Source organism: Monodelphis domestica, chromosome 5 (genome assembly GCF_027887165.1).
Source record: "Monodelphis domestica isolate mMonDom1 chromosome 5, mMonDom1.pri, whole genome shotgun sequence".
In the NCBI taxonomy this organism is placed as follows: Eukaryota; Metazoa; Chordata; class Mammalia; order Didelphimorphia; family Didelphidae; genus Monodelphis; species Monodelphis domestica.
Genome location: NC_077231.1, coordinates 215,126,621 through 215,148,094, shown reverse-complemented (window position 1 = coordinate 215,148,094; position 21,474 = coordinate 215,126,621). Strand labels below are relative to the sequence as shown.

Sequence of the window (21,474 nt, the reverse complement as noted above, 5' to 3'; positions counted from 1 at the left end):
AGGGAAGAAAAGGGACTTTTACAAGTATGTTGATAGTAAAGAAAAGTGACAACTAGTAGCCTAACAGAAACAGAGAGGGGAGTTAAATTATAAAATGAAGACCAGAGGACTCAAAAAGCACAACAGTCTGGGGACATTTTTCTTAGGCCTCTCTTCAGTTGACCTAGGAGGGATATTACAAAAATGGGCAATAATTAATGTTCCTAATGACTCATTAAGAAAAGAGCTAAATTCTGGTTAGCACTATCTGATTGAAGAGGCAAATGGGTATATCATACTTGGAAAACTTTTCATCCAAAATGATGAAGGGGGAAAAAAAATAAGGGAATAAATGGGTTCTATCTAGAAAACTCAGCTCTCTTGAATAACTCTTGCCTCCAAGAACTTGAAGTTTGGAAATGACTTTATAATGCAGAAAAATTAGCAGGTTATTATTATAGCTTATAAACAGATTATCTTTAGATTGGTTTCTACCCAAGGAACTGCCTTAGTAAGTTTAGGTGATGGCTTGGGAGAAGAATGGAAGAAGGGGATGGGTGGTAGACCGAGTCTCAAAGTTAACATGTTGGGACTTCCTGCTCATTGGTGAGTAATGAAAAATAAAGGCAGAATGTCTCTGAAATAATGAGTCACTAAGGAAAAAGGCTTTGATTGATGAAAATCTTAATTATAAGCATCTTTTCAAGAAGATGTTAAAGATAAACTCACAACTCTAGAGAGCAGCATTTCCAGTGAAATTTGGCCACAGAACATTTTGGGGCTTGAGCCAATATGTGATTTAGTTGGGAGCTTGTGTAATACCCCCAAAATCAGTTGGACTTTAGGGAAACTTTGGAACACAGTAGAAGAAATAAAGCCTATTTTCTTCTATCCCTACCTCCTCCCAAGCCCAACAGATAAAAATATTTGGGGTACAGACATAATTTCATGTTTATTATTTTGGGGGAAAGGGAGATAGATGTCTTCTAGATATAGCAGGTAGCAGCATGTTTTTCCATTCATGGTGCCTGATACATTGTAGGAGCACATGGTGGTTTCTCTTCTTTGCTCAATGGAGCACATACAATGTATCATGCACCATGCAAAGCATTGGGGATACAAAGAGAAAACAAAAAGAGTCCCTTCCCTCAAGGACCATACATTTTTATAAAGAACATAACATGGGCATAAAGCAATACAAACAAGAAAAATACAGAGTATATACAGAGAGCCTGTAAAGGTAGGTAGGCACTAGCAGCTAACGAAACCAGGAAGAGCTTCCTCTAGGAGGCAGACTTTAAACTGAATTCTTTAGGAAGCCAGGGATTCTAAGAGGTGGAAGAAAAGCATAAAGGCATGGAGAACAGCCAATGAGAAGGCAGAGGCAAAATCCTCAATATTATTCAGCAAAATGCCAGAGTTCCACGGAACTTAGTTTGGGGAATAGGATAGACAGTGTTTCACAGTCAAGGAAAAAATGAAAACTTTGGTTGAGATTTTTCCAGCCTAATGTACAAATATTCACTCCGTAAGATGGATCCACATTTAAGCAAGAGTCCAAGTTCCCAAGCAGTGTCCCCCATGGGCTGATCCTCAATATTTCTATTATACTTTCCTCATGGAGGTCTCACCACCCACTCTGAGCCCAAGGAGGCTATTGTAGACACGCTTAACACATCGAAGTTCACAGCCTTTATTCACCTTCCTAAAATAATCTTGTCTCTTTGTTCTGTGGCCTGGGCACCAGTACCCTCTCCAAGTGCTGCCATGCCATGGTGGCTCTCATCTATCCCTTCACCTGGCAACACACCTACATCCCCGTGCTGCCACCGTCCATGATCGACATCGTGTGCTCACCCACCCCCTTCCTGATTGGGCTGCTCTCCAGCTCGCTGCCTTTGCTCAAGGAGCTGCCCTTGGAAGAGGTGAGTTCTGGGAATGGCTCTGCTTCCCTCAAATGGAAACAACTGCTTTGTTATGGATCCCAAGCCAATGGAAGGTACTAACTCAGCTTCATTTCCTTAGATCCATGAGTAATGCTCCAAATGCCTTGATGTTGATATTTCCTACACCGAGGAGGCTGGGGTGCCTGCTTTGGGGTGAGTCACGATGACATGTCATGGAGGTGCCATTGGGGACCAAAGCATGACTAGACTTTCTGTAACTGGTTCCCAGATGCTAACCACCCAGTGAACAACAGCCTTGGAGGCAGTTGAAGAACCAGCACTGGGGGCTCCTTCCAAAGGCCTTACTCATTTTTCACTATTGTTTCTTGGGTTGCCTTCTTGTGGTTTGTCTCCTTTGCTGTAAGGTGAGAGGCCTCAGGCCCTTTCCCCTGTGAAGCAAGCTAAGGCCTTTGGAAGGAGTCCCTGGTCTCACTATGTATGTAACCAGTCACAAAGGCTTCTTCTAACCGAGGGCTTGGCAGGCTGGAACCAGTTACACAGGGTCTGCATGTGTTCCACAGTCCCTCCAAAGCAGTTCCATTACATTTCATCACAACTTTCTCAGAAGCAGATTCCTTAGTCTCTTCCGTGTGGGGCATAGTATTGGGGGTATTCCACTTATTGACCAGACCCTTATTTAGCATGAATCCTTAATTAACAGTTCAGTCATCTCAAATTTAATTACAGTTTTTATCCTTCTGGCCATTCACTATTATCCGTCTATTATGAACCCAGAGCACCACCAGGCATTAAGGCTATCTGTCCATGCTCTGAGATGCATCCTCCTGACCACAGACAAGTGTTGTTTTGAGTACTGAGCTGGAATGTTGTTTCTTTTCTGTTCAAAAGAGGCCAGTACCCCTCTCCCCAACTCTCCAAAATCTTTCCTGCTCCTCTTAGTTCCCCAAATCCGAAGCCCAAGATGTTAAAGAATAACAAGAACACTTCTGGGTTAAATGTGGATCAATTTTTGATATATAATTCTATTTTTTAAATATTTTTCCATGGTTACATGAAACATATTTTCTCCCTCCCCTCCTCCCAGAGCTAACAAGTAATTCCACTGAGTTTTACATGTATTATCACTCAAAATCTATTTAATATGGATCAGTTTTAACAGATGATGGGGACACTTGTTACTACTCTTTTCAATGGATCTTCTTTCATATAAATGTTTTTAGAAATTGTAAAGATGTAATCCATCGTTAAGTTCCTGTTCTTTCACAGCCTAGTCATCAAAGCAGGGAAAGGTCTAGTTAGCATTTCCAGCTTACATTCAAATGATTTTCTTCCTTCCTGCTTACAACATAACTTTTGTCCTTTTTTAAATTATTGGGCTAGCTAGTGATTAAACAGATATAGGGATAGAGGGTGGATTGGGAAACATTTAGAGTTCCATCACACAGTTTGGTCCCAGGTTATCACTAGAGATTATAAGAAAAAAATGTCCCCAGATATTCTAAACAAAATCTTAGGTATTAACTCAGTACTTAAGTACCCCCACAACTCTTCTTTCTTCCCCAAGACTGTTCAGTAGAAGCAGACAAACCCTGGCATCCCCATTTGGAAACACCCAGCCAGATGCCTTCTGGAATTCACATCAAATGTAGATTGCCAGTCACAAGGTATCTACTTTGAGTCTGGAAAGACCCAAAAAGAATGGTATCTGGCCATCCTTTTCAATCTTTCAAAATGGTCTGAGGAAAACAAATTTTGATGGTTGAGAAGCAGGTAGGGCCTTAAACTTAGCTTTAAAGTCTGTCTCCATGGCTAAGATTAGCACCTACATCCCTAAGTTACTTGCCATAGTCAGTATCTGGGTGCCTGGCTCTTTCACCAAAGTAGAGAACAGCTCAAGGCTCTCTTGTAGCCAGAGGTTGTCAGAGTTGAATCAGACAGGAAGGCTCTCCAAGGAGTTTTCAGAATACCAAGACAGGATGCACTGATTCCTAACTGAAGTTCTTTACCCCCATGGGAAGAGAAGGACAGAGGACTATATTGAAGCTGGGAACCTAGCAGCTGCTCCTTGAGAGCTGTGGGGTCTCTGGTCTCTACCTTCGTCCACCCTCTACCCCCAAATTTCCCCACTGAGAAGCTCTGATGACCCCATCCCTTTCTGCCTTGCTCTGAAATGACAAGTAGTATGGGATCAATTAACTTAGAATGAGATATAGATCAAAGGGCAAAGTTGTGTTTTCATTTGGAAGCAGAGATGTTTGTATAAGTGAGCAGGTATAGAATATGATCAGAATCATCTTTTGTACTTATCAGGATAGTCCAGGAACTAAGATGATTTGAGAAACACTTAAGAAAAGTTAGTCAATAGGGGCAGTTAAGGTGGTTCAATGAATAGAGAGATGGGCCTGGAGATGGGAGGTCCTGTGTTCAAATCTAGCCTCTGACACTTCCTAGCTGTGAATTCCCATTGCCTAGCCCTCCCTGATCTCCTGCCTTAGAAAAGAGAGAGAGAGAGAGAGAGAGAGAGAGAGAGAAAGGAAAAGGAAAAGAAGCCAAGCTTTGAAACAAGACTGTGAATGAGGCCAGTCTGTCACCTTTCTGTGTGTTCCAGCTTGTGTCTGAGTGTTGAATTAAAGCAATTGAGGACAACCCAGTAGACCTTTCCCCTATCATTAGTGGTGGCAATGACATGATCATGAAACCACAGCAAGTGCCCTATTTCCTTCAGGCCTCTGCTTATTTCTATGTGGCAACAAGGAGAGAAGGCAAGAGGTCATTCCTGCATTTTGAGATCTCCAGCAACAGTAAATAACAGCCCCTTTCTCTCTCCTATCCTTCAGGTCCTTGTGGTAGACCTTGTAAACAATCGCTTCCTGAGACAGGTAAGTCAGCCTATCCCTGCTGATTTCTCTTTGTTTTGGAGTCACTTTGGTTGGGACTCAACTTTCTGGCTATGGAAATCTTTCTGGGTTAAGAAGCAAGAGATAACAGAGGATTGGCAGCACTCTGGGCCATCTCCCTGCCAACAGTCAGGTTTGAGAAGGTCCAAAGAGGGCAGGAGAAAAGCGGAAATGCTATGGAGAAAAAGATTAATTTCTAGATGCTTTGTAACACAATTATTTTTATTAAGTAGTGTGAAGATATTTGTCTAGATAGTAAAAATAGCGACTCAAAATTTACGTATAAGTTTTCCATGGTTACATGATTTATGTTGTCTCCCTCCCCTCTTCCCTCCCCATTCCTGGAGTTGACAAGCAATTCCACCAGGTTATGCATGTATTATCACTCCAAACCTATTTCCATATTATTCATTTTTGTAAGAAAATAATCTTATAAGACCCAAATCTCAAATCATATAACCAAATGAACAAGTGACATTTATAGCTTTTTAAAGGCTTACAAAGCACTTTCCCCATAACAATTCTATGTTGTAAGTAATGTGAATATTATAACTAAAGCCTAAACCTGGTCAGTTTAATAATCTTAATACCAAAGAAACTTGGTTATATCAAAACTTGCATTGAACAGAGTTTTGTTGTTTTGGTTTTTATGAATTGAGCATACCGGGTTGTCAGCCATGAATCTGAAGTTCCCATTGACAGTAGATTTGCTTCCTTTTCCTGACAGCCAGTGTTGCAAATTTCTGTTTCATCTTCCAAAATTTCACACTAGGACTTACTCCCTTCCCCCAGAGATAAATTAATTCTAGGGCATCTATTGCTCAATTAAATCCTTAAAGCCTCCTCTGAGACCTCTCCTGGATGGAACTAGTCATCCTGATGCATATGCCCTGATTCATATTGGCAATGTTGAGGCAGGACCATGCCAGAACTGCCCTGGGCCTTCGCCAATCCCAGGGACATTGACCAGGAAGTTGATGCATCCTTGCTCATAGTACTGCTGTCTGCTTTTAGATGGAAGATGAGGAGTCCATCCTGCCCCGAAAGCTACAGGTAGCCCTGGAACACATCCTGGAGCAGAGGAACAACCTGGCTAGCGACCAAGATGAAGGTCCTTTAGATTGTAAATATGGTAAATGCTCAAGTCAACCTAAACTATGCCTGCTGCCAATCATTTCCCTTCCTTCACCCTGTGCTCTTGTCCATCATGAAGGGTAGGAAGCAAAGGGGATGATGCCTCAGGGGGTCTGTCATTCTTCCAAGCAACTTGAAAATAGGGATATTCTGGAACGACAGATAAAATAGAAATAGGATGAGAAATGCCCAGAACCAGTTTCTCATAGGATTTAGAGCTCAAATCCAATGGGGGTCTTAGAGATGATCTAATCGAGGGGCTCTTAACCTGAGATTCCCATAGACCCAGTGGATCTATGCATAGATTCCAGGGACTCTGAGGATTTGAATAGGGAAAAAATAATATATTTATCTCAATGCAATTGATCATTTCTCTTGAATTTTACTTTGTAAATCTGTCCATTTAAAAACATTATTCTGACTACTACTAAGTCTATACACCAAAGGTATTAAAGAAAGAGGGAAAGGAGTCATCTGTATAAAAAATACTTATAGTTTTTTGTATGTATTGTGTCAAAGAATTGGAAACTAAAGAGGTGCCTGTCAATTGGGAAATGGATAAAGAAGTTGTAGTATATAAACGTGATGGAGTATAAGAAATTACAAAAATCACAGTTTCAGACAAGCCTGGGAAGACTTGTATGAACTAATATAGAGTAAAGTGAGCAGAATCAGGAGAATAATTCATTCAGTAACAACAATACTGTACAGATAAACAATTTTGAAATATCTAGGAACTTTAATCAACTCAATCAATGACCAATCAGGTCATGTTGAAACTTGATAACCACCTCTTGATAGAGAGGTGATAAATATAGAATGTTGACTGTTTTTTAATGTGACTAATGCCAGAATTTATTTTGTCTGACTTACATGTTTGTAACCTGGCACTGAGGAAGAACGGGAGTTGGAAAGGAAAGAAGACATTTTCATTTAAAAATAAAATTTAATTTTTGAAAAGAAGGAAAAAAAACAACATTATTCTGAAAATGAGGCCACAAGTTACACCATATTGCCAAAGGGAGACAAACAAAAAAGTAAAGAACCTCTACTCTAGTCTTACCCTTACTTTATAGATAAAAAAAAATCCAAGACCTAAAATACTAAAGGATTTTGGCTAAATTCACACAAGTATTAAATAATAGAGGCAGAATCCAAACCCAGGTATTCTATTCTATTCAGAGGATTCTTCAAATCCTCTGCCATCATGCTGACACGAGGGGACAAGGACCGGACCTGTGATTTCATTGCTATACATAAAAAAATCCCCTCTACCAATATACGTTAGCATATTCTGTGCTAATTAGAGTCTATAGGAGTTAGCTGGAACACTGGGACGTTAGATGACTTTCTCAACATCACACAACCAATACATTTCAGAGACCCAACCTGAACCCAAGTCTTTCAGGCTTTGAGGCTGGCTCCTCTATGCACCATTCGACATAGCCTGCTAATTGTGGTTCATACAGAAGTCGTCTGGTGGCTCAATAGATAGAAAACCAGGCCTGTCTCAGGCCTGGGTTCAATCTGTATTCAGGGGGAAGCTCAGTGGATTGAGATAATTAAAAAAAATAATAAAACATTTACCAAAAAGAGTAGGAAATGAGTTAGCAAATCTGGAATATCTGTCCTACCATGGCAAGGCCATATCTGATTTTATGAACTCATCACAAAGGTGAATCACCATTCCTTCTCTTTCCTTCGGTCACACACTCCCCGCCTTCCCTCTGCAGGCCCAGAGTTCAGCCCCTTGAACGAAGTGGTGTCTGAAGCCTTTGTCCGGTTCTTTGTGGAAGTTGTGGGCCACTACTCCCTGTTCCTAACGACCAGTGAGCGGGAGGAGAGGACCTTGCAGCGAGAGGCTTTCCGAAAAGCTGTCTCTTCCAAGAGCCTCCGACGCTTCCTAGAGGTCTTTATGGAAACCCAGACATTCCGGGGTTTCATCCAGGAACGAGAACTACGGAAGCAGGAGGCAAAAGGTAAGGCTCTTTGTTGGGGGTTTTCCCCAAAACCCTGGGAGATGGGAGGGCCTAGGTTGTTGAGTGCTGGAGCAAATTGATGTGCTCAAGCTGGAGTCAGGCAACAGTTGGGGTTTGATTGGGGTGAGAAATGGGGAGGGGAGCCCAAGGAAGAATGACTAGAATTCCTATTTTTGTTGCTCTTCAGTCTTGTCTCAGTCTTCATGATCCCAAATGGGGTTTTCCAGGCAATGATACTAAAGTGGGTTGCCATTTCCTTCTCGGATGGAATAAGGCAAACAGGTTAAGTGAATTGCCCAGGGTCACAAAGCTAGTGAGTGTCTCAGGGTAGATTTAAAGTCAGGTCTTCCTAACTCTATCCATTTCACCTCCTAGCTAGAAAGCTTTAAATCCACTCCACTCTTCATTGGTGGGTGAAAACTTCCCCAAAGGCTTTTTACAGATCCCCTGACCTTCACAGTTATAAGCATGCCTTCCTGACTATTGTCTTATTTGGTCCTTGTAACCAAACTCTGAGGTAGGGAGGGCTTCCATTGTTATCCCTGTTTTATGGAGAAAGAAATAGACACTGAAAGATGTTCATTGAGTTGACCATGGCCACATAGATAATGGGTGTCTGAACTACATATCCCATACTTCCCTCTCCAATGTAAAGATAATTGTAGCATTGTGATTTAAACTATATTTAATTATTGGTCGCCATGGGATATCCAAAATAACAAAATACCCAAGTTAGCTGGAAATTATGGTGATTTTAATTAATATAGAGGAAAGAAATTAAGAGAGAGAGAGTTAATTTAAACTGCTCAGGCTCAGGCTGAGCCAGGCAGGAGTAAAAGGCCTTGACCAAAGGGGCCTCCCCTGAGCACCAAGGGAAAAGGAAGTCAGTCTTATCACTTACCACAAGACCATCTCAAGGAAGCTGTCTGAGGGAACTCCTCCAGGCTCAAGTTCCAGGATCGAACTGGTGCCCACGTCTGCTCACAGGAAGTCACCAGCCAGATTCACCTCTCCTGGGAAAGAGAGTGAAGAGAGGAAGTGACACGCCCTATATAGATGGTGTTATGTAATTTTCCTGCATCTTATCTGTACCAATGGTAGCTTAGCTTGACTTAGGATAGCCCAGGGGTCTGTCAGCTGTTTCTACACATGTCTATCAAAGGTCATCCTCCTAGATACTTAATCCTTAAGTATGGGTGCAGACATTCCTGATTCTGTTAGACCAAGTATCTCCATTGTTACAATTAGGAGATTACAACTTTATCTTCCCCTAAAGTACATCTGAGTAGGGTGGAGTAGTTTTAAAGTTCACACCAGTGCACAACTTTATTGCCTTTCCTTCTCTTCTTATGTTCATTTAGAATGATCAAGGAATGAATAATCCAGAGATAAAATGACTATAGCAGGTCATCTGGTCCAAACTTTTTATTTTACAAATGAAGAAACTGAAGGCCCAAGAAATGATAAGATTTGCTAAAAATTAACCTAGGTAGTAAGAACTGTCACACCTTGGATCAGAGATCCAGTGCCCTGGAGAGAGCCAGGTTTAGCCCAACGGCTTTCCATTTTAGAAAATGATCCCTCATTAGACTTGAAGTACATATACCTGTTCTTCTCCCTTGCCACAATAGAGGCAAGTGATCCCATTTACTGTGATTAGGAAGATATTACCCATGAAAATCCTGCTTGTTAACATTCCCATTTTCTCTTTTCATTGCTGTATTAAAAGTTAATTTTCTGTTTCCATAATGAGACACTGTCTCTCCACTGGCTGATTATCTAACAAAAACTCTGAGCAATCTGATCTGTCAAGTAGAGATATTCCACAATATCTTTGACTCCGAGCTCACCCCTTCATAATAACAATAGCTAATATTTATTCAGCACCTACTATGTATCACGCACAGTGCATACACTGTGCATCCATATAATAATTCTGTGAGGTAGGGACTATTATGATCCCTTTTAAATTTGAAGAAACGGAGGCAAACAGAAGTTAAGTGACTTCCCAGGATCACACAGCTAGGAAGTGTCAGAAGCTATATGAACTCAGGTCTTCCCAACTCCAAGCCCAGCACTCTAATCATTGTGCCATCTAACTGTGCCTACATTGCCCTAGTAGTAAAGACCATACCACTCCCCACTCCCTTTTTATTTTCTTTTCCAAAATGGTTTTCTAGTTCCTTAATGGAGTTTTAATTTCATTCTTCTAGTTTAAGTGAAAAATCCCTCAAAAATCTTATTTAGAAATTTCTCTATAGTCCATTTCATCCATGCTACCTTTATGCCATTTTCTCCTCTACTGTCTTTTCTCTCTTCTCTTCCCTAAAAAGAGAAGAGTGAGTGATTGAAAGTCAGGAGAGGGGATAAACCAGAAAATAACAGATTCTTCAAGTGGACGGATCTCAGATATCTAGTCCAGTCTCTGTGCAAAGCATGAGTTTCTTCTTCAACCTTTGGTAAGTGGTCACCCAAAATCTGCAGGAGACCTCTTATAACACAAAACTTTCTACCTTTAGAAATTTCCCATGTCCTTTGAAGAGAGTTTAAATACCCTTTTTCCCACCTCAAATCCTCAACACAAGCATTTGTTGAGATGCATGCATGCAAGATGCTATAAGAAATATAGAGAAATAGCAGATATATCCTCCACCTCCACTACTTTATCTTTAAGAGAATGGCCAGTTGAGTGTAATACAAGAGACTTTCAGGGAAGGGAATAAGTATTTGTATAACACCTACTATGTGCCAGACACAATGCCAAACATTTTTTATTAATATTACTTCCTTTGATCCTCACAACAACTCTATGATGTGAGTGCTATTATCATTCTCATTATACATTTGAGAAAACTGAAGCAAGCAAACAGAGGTTAAGTGGCTTAGTCGGGGTCATCCAGCTAGTAAATGGTGAGAGGACAGATTTGTATTCAGGTCTTCCTGACTCCAGGGCTGGTGCTCTTATCTATTGCCAATCTCACTGCCTCTATTTGTATGTCCCTTTGAGATAAAACAGAATCCAGCATCCCTAGATGGATTCTCAATGCCCTCTGCAGGTAGAGCTCATTTTCTTTCATCTTTGAAAGTCTTCATTCACTCTTCTGTCTTAGAATTATTACTGAGACAGAAAGTAAAGGTTTAAAAAAAGGAGAGGGTAGAGTACCTAGGTAGCACAGTGGATAAAGCACCATGCCTGCAGTTGGGAGGACCTGCATTCAAATCTGACCTCACAGACTTCCCAACAGTGTGGCACTGGACAAATTGCTTAACCCAAGCCAATTAACCCTTGCCACTTTTTTGTTTTATTAGAATTGTTATATAGACAGAAAAGTATTATATAGATATCATATACGGAAATATATAGACATGATAATATATTATATAGAGGTGTTATTAAGACAGAAAGTAAGGTGGGTTTTGCCTTAACTCATAACCAAAAACAAAAGTCTAAATGATCAAGAATATGATAAATACAGCTTTCATTTGTAGCTTCTGCTGATTTCTGAGCTGTAAATGTTCACACTGAAAATTTTAACTGAGTTCTTGAAAGCCAATTCAGACTGGCTCCAGCACAACTAGGAAAAGAACTATAGTTCTTGTTATTCTTCAATTGTTTTCAGTCCATTTCAACTCTTCATGACCCCATTTGGGGTTTTCTTTGCAAAGATACAGGAATGGTTCCCCATTTCCTTCTCCAGTTCATTTTACAGATGAGAACACTGAGGCAGAGTTAAATGACTTGTCTAGGGTCACATAGCTAGTAAAGTGTCTGAGGCCAGATTTGAACTCAGGAAGATGAGTCTTTCTGACTCAAGGTACAGTGCTATATCCACATCACCCACATAGCTGCCTGAAGAGGACCAATGTTAGCATAGGGTATTGTCGATACATGTTGATTTTTCATTAGGGAGATGACATTTAGAGCTGGAACACAAAGCCTTACAAAAGCAAACATTCAGAGAAGTTGGACAGATTTGGTCTTTACCAGTTCAACCTTAGTGTCTGACTGCAGGGACTTCCTGCCAACCCCAAGGAAGTTCACCCAAGCTCCTTGTTTGAGGCTCAGTAGCTAGGTTCAGGTGAAATAGTGGCCCATCTAATATTCCCAGACCTCTCTACAGAGTAGTACACCAGGGTACCAAACTTTAGGCAAATTTGGCATACAGAACTCTAATTTTTCAAAACAGATTTAAATTGAACACCCATTAAGTACCCACTTTGTGTAAGGAGCTACATTGGGTGCTCTGAAGGAACCAGAGATGAAGTTAGATTCAGGCCCTGACTGCCGTGAGATTGTGGCCTCCTCTAGAAAACAAGTAGCTCTAAAGCAATTGGAGTGTCCTATTTGCTTAAGGAAGGACAGAGTCCAAGGAGATATTTAAGGAAGAAGAAAGTAGATAAATTAGAAATTGGTTAGTTAGGCTGTAAAAAGAGTCTTCATTCTTTAAAAGGCTCTAAAACTCTACTAGTACACTTAAGTGTTTGTTTACATATTGCTAAATATTTCACTGAGTCTGAAGGCAAAGAAACTTTTAAAATGCTTTATTGATGCTTTTAGAAACATTGTTGTCACTTCTCAATAACCGTTTCCTCCCTGGAAAGACTCCTTCCTTATGATAAAGTAGTCATACAAGATAAATTGTCACCATCACCACATCTGACAAATGGATGTTTCATTCCATACCCATAGTCCACTACCTCTTTCTGAAGAGGAATGAGATAGACTCCAACACTAGTCCTGTGACTAATTGGTTATTGCATTGACCTGAGTTTCAAAGCTTTTTAGTACTGTTTTCTTTTATATTATTGTGATTATTATGTGCATTTGGTCTTCTATTTTGTTCTAACAGGTCTTTCTACTTTTTTTTTAATTCTTCATATTTGTTTTTCTCCTTGCTCAATAATATTGCATCACATTAGTGATATATAATTTATTGAGCCATTCTTCAACCAATGAGCAACCACTTTGTTTCCAGTTGTTTTGTTTTGTTTTTTTGCTACCACAAAAAGTGCTACTTATGGGGTAGCTCAGTGAATTAAGAGCCAGGCCTAGAGATGGGAAGTCCTAGGTTCAAATCTGGCCTTAGACACTTCTTAGCTGTGTGACCCTGGGCAAGTCACTTAACCCCCATTGCCTAGCCCTTACCACTCTCCTCCTTTGGAACCAATATATAGTATTAAGTCTAAAGTGGATGGTAAGGATTTTTTAAAATAAGTGCTACTTATGAATATCTTGGTATATTTTCTTTGTCTTTGATTTCCTTGGTGTATATACTCTTTGGTCAAACAGTTTAGTCACTTTTCTTGGTTAATTCCAAATTGCTTCCCTGAATGACTAGACCAATTTACAGTTCCACCAACAATGCATTTATATGCCTGACTTTCTACAACTTCTCCAAAATTGTTTCCATATGCTAACATAGTAGATTTGCTGCATATTGAAAATCAGTAAGAAATATAATATCTCTCAAAGGAGAAATGCGCCCAACTGAGAAAATTAGATTAAATTTACAAAATGAATTAAAAATTAAGTTATTTAGCTGTGAAAGTGTAATGACTTGCCTTGGCTCCAAAGAAGAGATATAAGAATGAATCTCTATCCCTTCTTTACATGGGCGGGGTCTAAGGATGTGGAAAATTGCATATTCTATAAGATTTGACAGATGCATTGATTAATTTTGCTCTCTTCCCCCACCTTTGTTTTTTATTCTTTGTCATAAAGGGATGGCTTACTGGGGGAGGAAGGGAGAAGGAATGTATTGGAAAATGAAGATAATATAATACCAAAAGATCTCCATTAAAAATTGAATAACCATAGAAATCTCACACCTCTTTGCAGAGGTACAGGTCTACAAATGTTACATTACACATTACATGTATTTTTATACTTTCTCAATGTATTGATCAGTTATACTGATTTTTTTCCTTTTTTCTATCTTTAAGAAATTACCATTTGTTTTATGGAATGGTTCTCTGGAAATAGAGGGAAACATTGGGGAAAACTGTGATGATATAAAAAACATAAATAAAAATGAATTAAAATTAAATTGGTATCTGGAAGACAACTAAAAAGACTTCTTTCTGTTTCCAACAGGTCTGTTTGAGGTCAGAGCACAGGAGTACCTGGAGACACTCCCCAGTGGTGAACAGAGTGGTGTCAATAAGTTCCTGAAAGGGCTAGGTGAGGGGGTGGGACACTATTTCCTCCTTCTTAATTGTTTCAAGATTGTTCTTCTGAATAATCCTACTTGCTCAGCTCCTATTAACCCCAGCAGATTAGACCTAGATTTGGATTTCTCTTTCCTCCTGACAAGGTTTCCCCAAAATGTCCCTCACTGATACAATCTGCTCATCTTAGCAGACTCTGCTCCTTTCCTTCTTCTACTCTTCCTTTTCTTCTTCTCACATAATACTTATTTGTTCAACTACAACCTGTGTGTGATCAGGCATGTGGGAAAAAATAATAAGAGTAATTCACAATTTCTGTTGCACTTTCATGAAGTTTACAAAGAGATTTCTTCACAACAACCATGTGTTTAAGGTTAGTAAAAGGACTATTATGTTTATTTTGCTGCTGAGTGAACTGTGGTTAGGTGTCTTGCCTGTGGTTTCTTGGCTAGTAAGTATCAGAACCAAGTTTCGAACCTGGGGACTCAGAATTCCAAGTCTGATATTTTTTCTACTCTATCACAATGTTTGCGTGGCATAAATCTTGTGCCCACTGCTAACTGTCCCCCTGGAAATCCACTGGGACTGTTAGAATTGAAGATACAGTCTAAGAGGAGGTAGAGGGAGCCAGTGGAAAGATGGACAAGACCAGAGAGAAGGTTAATTGGCAAATGAAGATGACTTGAGCCATTAAAATGTACTGGAAAGTGGAAATATGAACATATGTTTGTGTGTGTGTGTGTGTGTGCGCGCGTGTGTGTTAAAATCAAGGGTGCAGTTTCTTAAATACAAACACAGTGTACCAAAGGTCTTAGTACAACTTGCTGAAAAAATGAAGAAATAAAAGTAACAAGAAAAAGAGGCCAAATGTAGACCTACTCATTGAGGAAAAATGTGTTGAAAACAAGGGACCCATAAGTGGATACACTGAGGACAGAGAATTGAAATCTCAAACTATCCTGCCTAATGCTGGACAAAACACAGTGGAAATTCCCAAAATCCAGAACTTAACTGGATCCTTGGAATGTCCATGGCCATCCTACTACTTAAGGATGGCATCCACTGAATGCTCCTTTTGTCAGTATCTAGGAAGGAGTCCATCTCCTGGGGCTCTCTTCTGATACTCCCTTAGGTCCCAGTCATACCACAGAACCCCTCCGGGGTAGGGGCTGGTGAAAGGATGAGAAAAGAAACTCTTGTGGAGAGCTGAGATCCCTCATTCCTGAGAAGCTCCACAGATGGTAAACTCTAGTGCTATATTCATTCATCTGGATAACTTACGATTCCCTTTAGATTCGAGGAGATCACAAGGACCTCAATTTCATCTACAGAAAGCTACGTGGAGCAGTGGCTAGAGCAAGGGTCTGTAGTCAGGAAGACAGGACATCAAATCCAGCCTCCAACACTTCCTAGCTATGTGACCCTGGGCAAGTTATTTAATCTGTCTGCTTCAGTTTCCTCAATCATAAAATAAGGATAATAGTAGTACTTACCTCCCAGGATTGTTGTGAGGATTAAATGAGATGATATTTGTAAAATATTTAGCATAGTACCTGGCAAGTAGTAAGCATTTGATAATAAATAAGCATATTTAAATATAAATATATCCATAATTCATTATGAATAGTATCTATTATATTGCTGTATATTATCAAATATTATATATTATAAATATAAAAATATTTATATTTAAATAAACATATTATAATGATACATTAATGTTAAATTAAGCATATATTTATATTTAAATAAGCATATCATATGCCTATATTTACATTTAATTTAAAAAGCATGTATTCCTATTCATATTTTAATATACTTATTTATCATACTATAATCAGTAAGCATTGATAAATGCTTATTCCCTTCCCTTTCCCCTAGAGAGTGGACTTACTAGCTCAGAACTCCACGTCTGCTACACTTAGCCTATTTGCTAGAAGATAGAGGGACTAAGAAACAGGAAATGATTTGTCATTCACCTCTCTTCTCTGGATGATGCAATGTTTTCTTATTTTCTCTTTACAGGAAACAAAATGAAGTTTCTCCACAAGAAATAAGCTTTGGCACAGTTATTCAGATGACTATGACTCAGCCAAAAAGAGAGAGAAAGAGAGGAAATCCCACCTGTGCCACTGCATGTTTTGGAAACCATCCCTGTGGGCTCTTCTGAAGGGGGTACAATCTTGGGAGCTTGAGGTACAGGGAAGAAATGGAACATGTCCCAGGCACCAACTCAGCCTTGAAGTTTCTCCCAGGACCGAGAACAAGAGAGAGATATATACCCAGCCACCCTGGCGTCTTCTTCAGTCCTTGCACTGGAAAAGGACCTTGGGATCCAGCACATCACTGACATTCAAGTGGATTTATATATATATATATATATCTTAGATATTAAAAAAAAAGAAAAAATATGGGTTTTATTTTTCCTTTCTATTGAGGCTAGGAACAAATCTTTAATAGTAACGTACCTAATCATCTGGGGTTCGGTAGCACAGATTCCAAAGTGAAATATTGAAAAGATGTGGGCTGATGGGAAGGGGATTATAGCTCAGATTAGTCAGCACCCAGGGATATGGCACTTTACCAACATCCCAGTGAGACACTGAGGGCATATATTGCCCCCATTTTACAGACTTTCTACTTCTCAGAGTCTTGTTGTCAATAGGATTTATAGCTGGAAGGGACCTCAGAGATCATCTTATCCAACAAAATAAGGGCCCAGGCCCATTGGGATGAAATGACTTGTTCAAGGCCACACAGGTAGTAAAGGCCAAGATTCAAGCCCAGGTTGGTCTTCTGTCTTAGAAGCCAACATAGTTTCCATGGCACCAGATGACCCAAGACCACACAGGATATGTGTTCAGAGGTAGAAGTTATTCTCAGGCCTTTTGGCTCTAAGTGCATTCCATTATACCTTGGTGCCTCTAAAACAGTGGTTCTTAACCTTTCTAATGCCGTGACCCCGCAATACAGTTCCTCATGTTGTGGTGACCCCAAACCAAAAAATTATTTTGGTGGCTACTTCAAAACTGTAATTTTGCTACAGTTATGATTCGGAATGTAAATACCTGATATGCATTATGTATTCTCATTGTTACAAATCAAACATAATTTAAACATAGTGATTAATCACAAAAACAATATTTAATTATATGTTGAGAAATATTAATCCAGCAGGAGGCAGCCTGAGTGCTGGGGCGTGAGGTAAGTTCTGCCTGGGGAGGGGGTTTGCAGACACTGCCTTCTTCCTGTCATCTCCCTCCAGCTTGAGCTGAGGCTTCACTTTGCTGGGGTTACTCAGCTCCTTTATCCGCTCCAGGACTCATTCTTAACCCCTCCGGAGCCAGCGCCCAGGTGCTCTCTCTGGGTCTCTGTTTGAGTCCAGTCTCCAGGCAACAGGGTAAATCCATCACCCCTCATAGGGGAAGGGCTGCTGATAGGTAACTAATATTAGTACAACATGCGGGCAACAGGGTCCCCGTTCTTTCCAACATCTTGCTGTAAAGTAGTGCGATTTCTCAGCGGTTAAAGCCATTGGAAATATGCATTTTCCAATAGCAGTTCTACCCCCGCCAGGATCGCAACCCGCAGGTTGAGAACCGCTGCTGCTCTAAAAGGACATTAAAGAGCCTGGAACACGGGTTCAGAAGATGGAATAGTGGAATACTTGTGGAGAAGAAAGGAGAGAATCAATGGCAAAAAATCAAGGAGGATGAAAACTGGAAGATTTAAGCCACTGACACCCTTTAAGAGCAAATGGGGGTGGGGGGCAGCTGGGTAGCTCAGTGGATTGAGAGCCAGGCCTAGAAACAGAAGGTCCTAGGTTCAAATCTGGCCTCAGACACTTCCCAGCTGTGATCCCCCAATGCCTAGCCCTTACCACTCTTCTGCCTTGGGGACATCTAGGTAACTAAGTAGATAGAGTGCCAGGTTTGGAGTTGGGAGGATTTGGTTCAAATGTGGTCTCAAATACCTCCCAGCTGTGTGATCCTGGACAAGTCGCTTAACCCTGTCTTCCTAGCCCTTGCCCTTCAGTCTTAGAGTTGTTATTAAGAAGAAAATAGAAATTAAAAAAAAAGAGTACATGGGCATCAATTCTGTGATATGTTGTGCATCTTTAGAGGTAGCATTGGACTTAGTAGATTGAGCATTGGACTTACATTACATATTAGCTGAAAGGCCTTGGACAAGTCACTTAACTCCTTTGTCTCATTTTTCTCATTTATAAAATGAGAGATTTTAATTCAATGACCCCTAAACTCCCTACCAGCTCTCAAGTCTATGATCCTAATAACTCATGCTGGAATAGAACCAAAAGCTTTTCCCATCTTAAAGTGCAGGTGGGAAAGTATGAACAACAGATAATTTCTTGCAATGAGGCCATGTCCCTCAATTTATTCTAGGCCTATCAATGGTGTCACCTAGTGGTCTCAGCAAATTATGATGGCATATTTTATTCCTGATTTTCAAAATAGATATGCCAAGGGGGTCCCTTTCATTGGTACCTTTAGGTTCCCTCCCCTTAAAATGCAACATATGCTAAGCATGTCTTCAGTGGTTAAAAAGTGGCAATAGAAGAATCCCATTGGAAATCTCTTCCCTTCCACAATTAAAAGGCAAGGAATGGGCTTTATCTGAAACTGACTTGAGACCCCAAAATTAAACTTTTGAGGCTGCCTAAAATTTGGGAGCACTAAGACTTCTACTCAGGGGATACCCTGCTTATGCTGTAGCATTTATATTTTGGTACTTGAAGGATTTACGATTCCACTAGTGTGCATGCTCCCACCCTAGGTATCACTCAAAACCATATGCTTCCAAGAGTACCTGGTGCTCTTAAAGGATTTGGCATATCCCAGTCATCATCCCCCTTGATTGTCTTTGTCATTAATTCTCTCCTTCCCCTCCCACCAAGTAGCCCACTGTCTCATCTGGAGAAACATCCTCTGAATCCCCATTCCAATATCCTTAATGTCCTTTTAGAAGCACCATGGTATAATGGAATGCTCCTTCATTTTAGAATTGTGAGCTATTATAACTAAAATGCTTATCATAATGCAACCAAAGTGGTGATGATCCCAGGTGACTGTGCCCATATATGAAGCCTTTCCAGCATGGCAGAACTTAGCAGACTTGCATAGAACTTACCTGACCCTATCTTTGAGAACCAGAATCACCTCTACAACAAGATTAGTTATAGCATGGGTCCTGTGCAACTTTTAGTAGGTGATATATGTACCTAATCATGATTATGTATAAATGACTTGGGCCCCCATCCAGGACATTCTCTTAGACAAAGAACTATAAGTCAAATAGCAAAACTTTTACCTAAAACAGAATAGGAAAGTAATTTCAAAAGGGAAATCTCCGTTTATGAAGAGTCCAATCTTCCCTACAAATTTCCATGCTAATGGTGTGAGATGGGATGCTCCCTGAACACTCACAATCTTAGGGCTGCACATTGGCTATCATACCTCTCAGTTTCATCTCCTAGCAATCAGCTATACCTAACTATTGTGCCATTCAACCTTCGCAGCTGTTATTCATTTCTGCCAAAACTGCTGTTTGCTATTGCTTCATCAAGCTGAGGGTGTTATTTGTTGTTGGCTTTCTTTTACCACAATCTGAAATAGTAAATATAACACACCTAGAGCTAATCACTGTAGAGTCCAGCTCATACATAAAATTCTCGTGGGGGGGGTTTGAATCCCCTGTGAAGGGAAGTTGGATACTGGAAAGCAAAGGGTTAAGCTTATAGGCTAGAAAGAATGAGACATAGAAGAATCAGAGAAACAAGAACCACAGAAACAAGACAGTGTGGTGTCATCAGATGTGAATTTCAAAACTACTCAACCCTGTTCAAACCATTCTTTAGAGGATGGGATTTGGCTATTTCCTGATCAATAACAACAGAGATACTTGGAATGACAGAATCAGGTCTTGGAAACTACAATCTCCATCCTACTCAGGGTAACAGGATTTAGGAAGGGCTGCAGCAAAGCTCAAGATTTAATTATTTGAGAATATGACCTTCAACAGACATGTGCAAAGGGGACAGACCTCTGGGCGGTCCTGGGTTAAGCTAGAGCCACCATTGGCACAGGTGAGACACAGGAAGTGAGGTAGAGGAGAGCTGAGGAGGCTGGGATTTCCTGTGTGGAGGGAGAGTGTGGTGGTTGGAGGCTGGTTGCTTGGAGTGGAGGCCCTGAGATTGTTTCTCCATTTTGGTCAGGTGAGTGATAGGGACTGATCTCTTTTCTTTGCCTGGGCTATCCAAGGCCTTGGCCCTTTGACCCAACCTAAGCAGAGGGGGTATTTAAGCCCTATTCCTCTCTCTCTCTCTCTCTCTCTCTCTCTCTCTCTCTCTCTCTCTCTCTCTCTCTCTCCCTCTCCCTCTCCCTCTCCCTCTCCCTCTCCCTCTCCCTCTCCCTCTCCCTCTCCCTCTCCCTCTCCCTCTCCCTCTCCCTCTCCCTCTCCCTCTCCCTCTCCCTCTCCCTCTCCCTCTCCCTCTCCCTCTCCCTCTCTCTCTCTCCTTTCTTCCTCCTGTTAGTAATTAAAAACTCCATAAAAGGTTGACTGCTGACTTGAGTTTTCATTTAGCAATTACATAGCTGAATTCCTTGGTGACCTTAAATTAATATATATCAGTCTTTTAAAGTGATTTCCATATCACACAGATCAGCATGCCAGCTTCTCCTCAGATGGTCAGAGAGAGAAAGTGTGAGGGACCTGATCTGTTTATTAAGAATAGTTGCGTGGGGGTGGGGGGGGTGGCAGGGTATCAATCACACAGCCAGTACTTCAGAAGTTTTAATGGGTTAATGACAAAGCCAAAAGAGCAGATGATAACACAATAGATGCACCAGGTATCTGGGACAGGACCCTTCTCCTTTCCAGGATGCTGGCACCAGTCTTATCTTAAGAATGCAGGTGTAAATCTTTGACATTCCAAAGGACCCTAAAACTTTGTCTGCCAGCTTATACACAAGAGATAACAGCAGAGGTTTGGCTTTTAAGATAAACAAAATTTAAACCCCATCCAAATTTAAGGATTCAGAAATCAATCCATGTGACATATTAGAAACATATCCATAAGTCTGGTCCATGAGGACTTTGCTCAGTAGAGTCAGCTTTTGAATACATCTTTAATACCTTCATTATTTGTTATAACTGAAACCCTACAACCACATTTTCAGCTTTTTTTTTCCATCAGGCCCATGGCCACATGCAACTAACACTCTAAAGGATTCATAAAGTCAAAATCTTTTTTGTTAACCACATTCACTATTTCCTTCAACAGGTACCCTCTTAGGCTCCTCTGAGATAGCTATATTGGGACCCATACATTCCTATGAAGTCCCATTATGTTCCTAGCAGCTAGCACTAGTACCATGAAAATTACCTCCAGGA

The 21,474-nt window shown here is 40.5% G+C and overlaps 1 protein-coding gene and 1 long non-coding RNA gene across 5 annotated transcripts in view; one reads left to right on the top strand and one right to left on the bottom strand.

Moving 5' to 3' along the window:
* DENND2A (DENN domain containing 2A) overlaps positions 1-16,328 on the top strand; it is a 122,430-nt gene extending 106,102 nt beyond the window's left edge. For 3 of the 4 annotated variants that reach the window (XM_056799792.1, XM_001375250.5, XM_056799793.1), the window contains exons 15-20: positions 1,727-1,904; positions 4,724-4,765; positions 5,798-5,915; positions 7,651-7,896; positions 13,991-14,077; positions 16,090-16,328. In XM_056799792.1, coding sequence (XP_056655770.1) covers positions 1,727-1,904; positions 4,724-4,765; positions 5,798-5,915; positions 7,651-7,896; positions 13,991-14,077; positions 16,090-16,121 — 703 coding nt within the window. In that variant the 3' untranslated portion in view covers positions 16,122-16,328. Of the gene's footprint in view, positions 1-1,726; positions 1,905-4,723; positions 4,766-5,797; positions 5,916-7,650; positions 7,897-13,990; positions 14,078-16,089 lie in introns of those variants that run through there. The other variant, XM_056799795.1, reaches the window with a different exon arrangement.
* Positions 8,578-21,474, bottom strand: part of LOC103097522 (uncharacterized) — a 68,502-nt gene continuing 55,605 nt past the window's right edge. The window contains exon 4 of the long non-coding RNA XR_001625037.2: positions 8,578-8,909. This is a non-coding gene — a long non-coding RNA (uncharacterized LOC103097522). The remainder of the gene's footprint in view (positions 8,910-21,474) is intronic.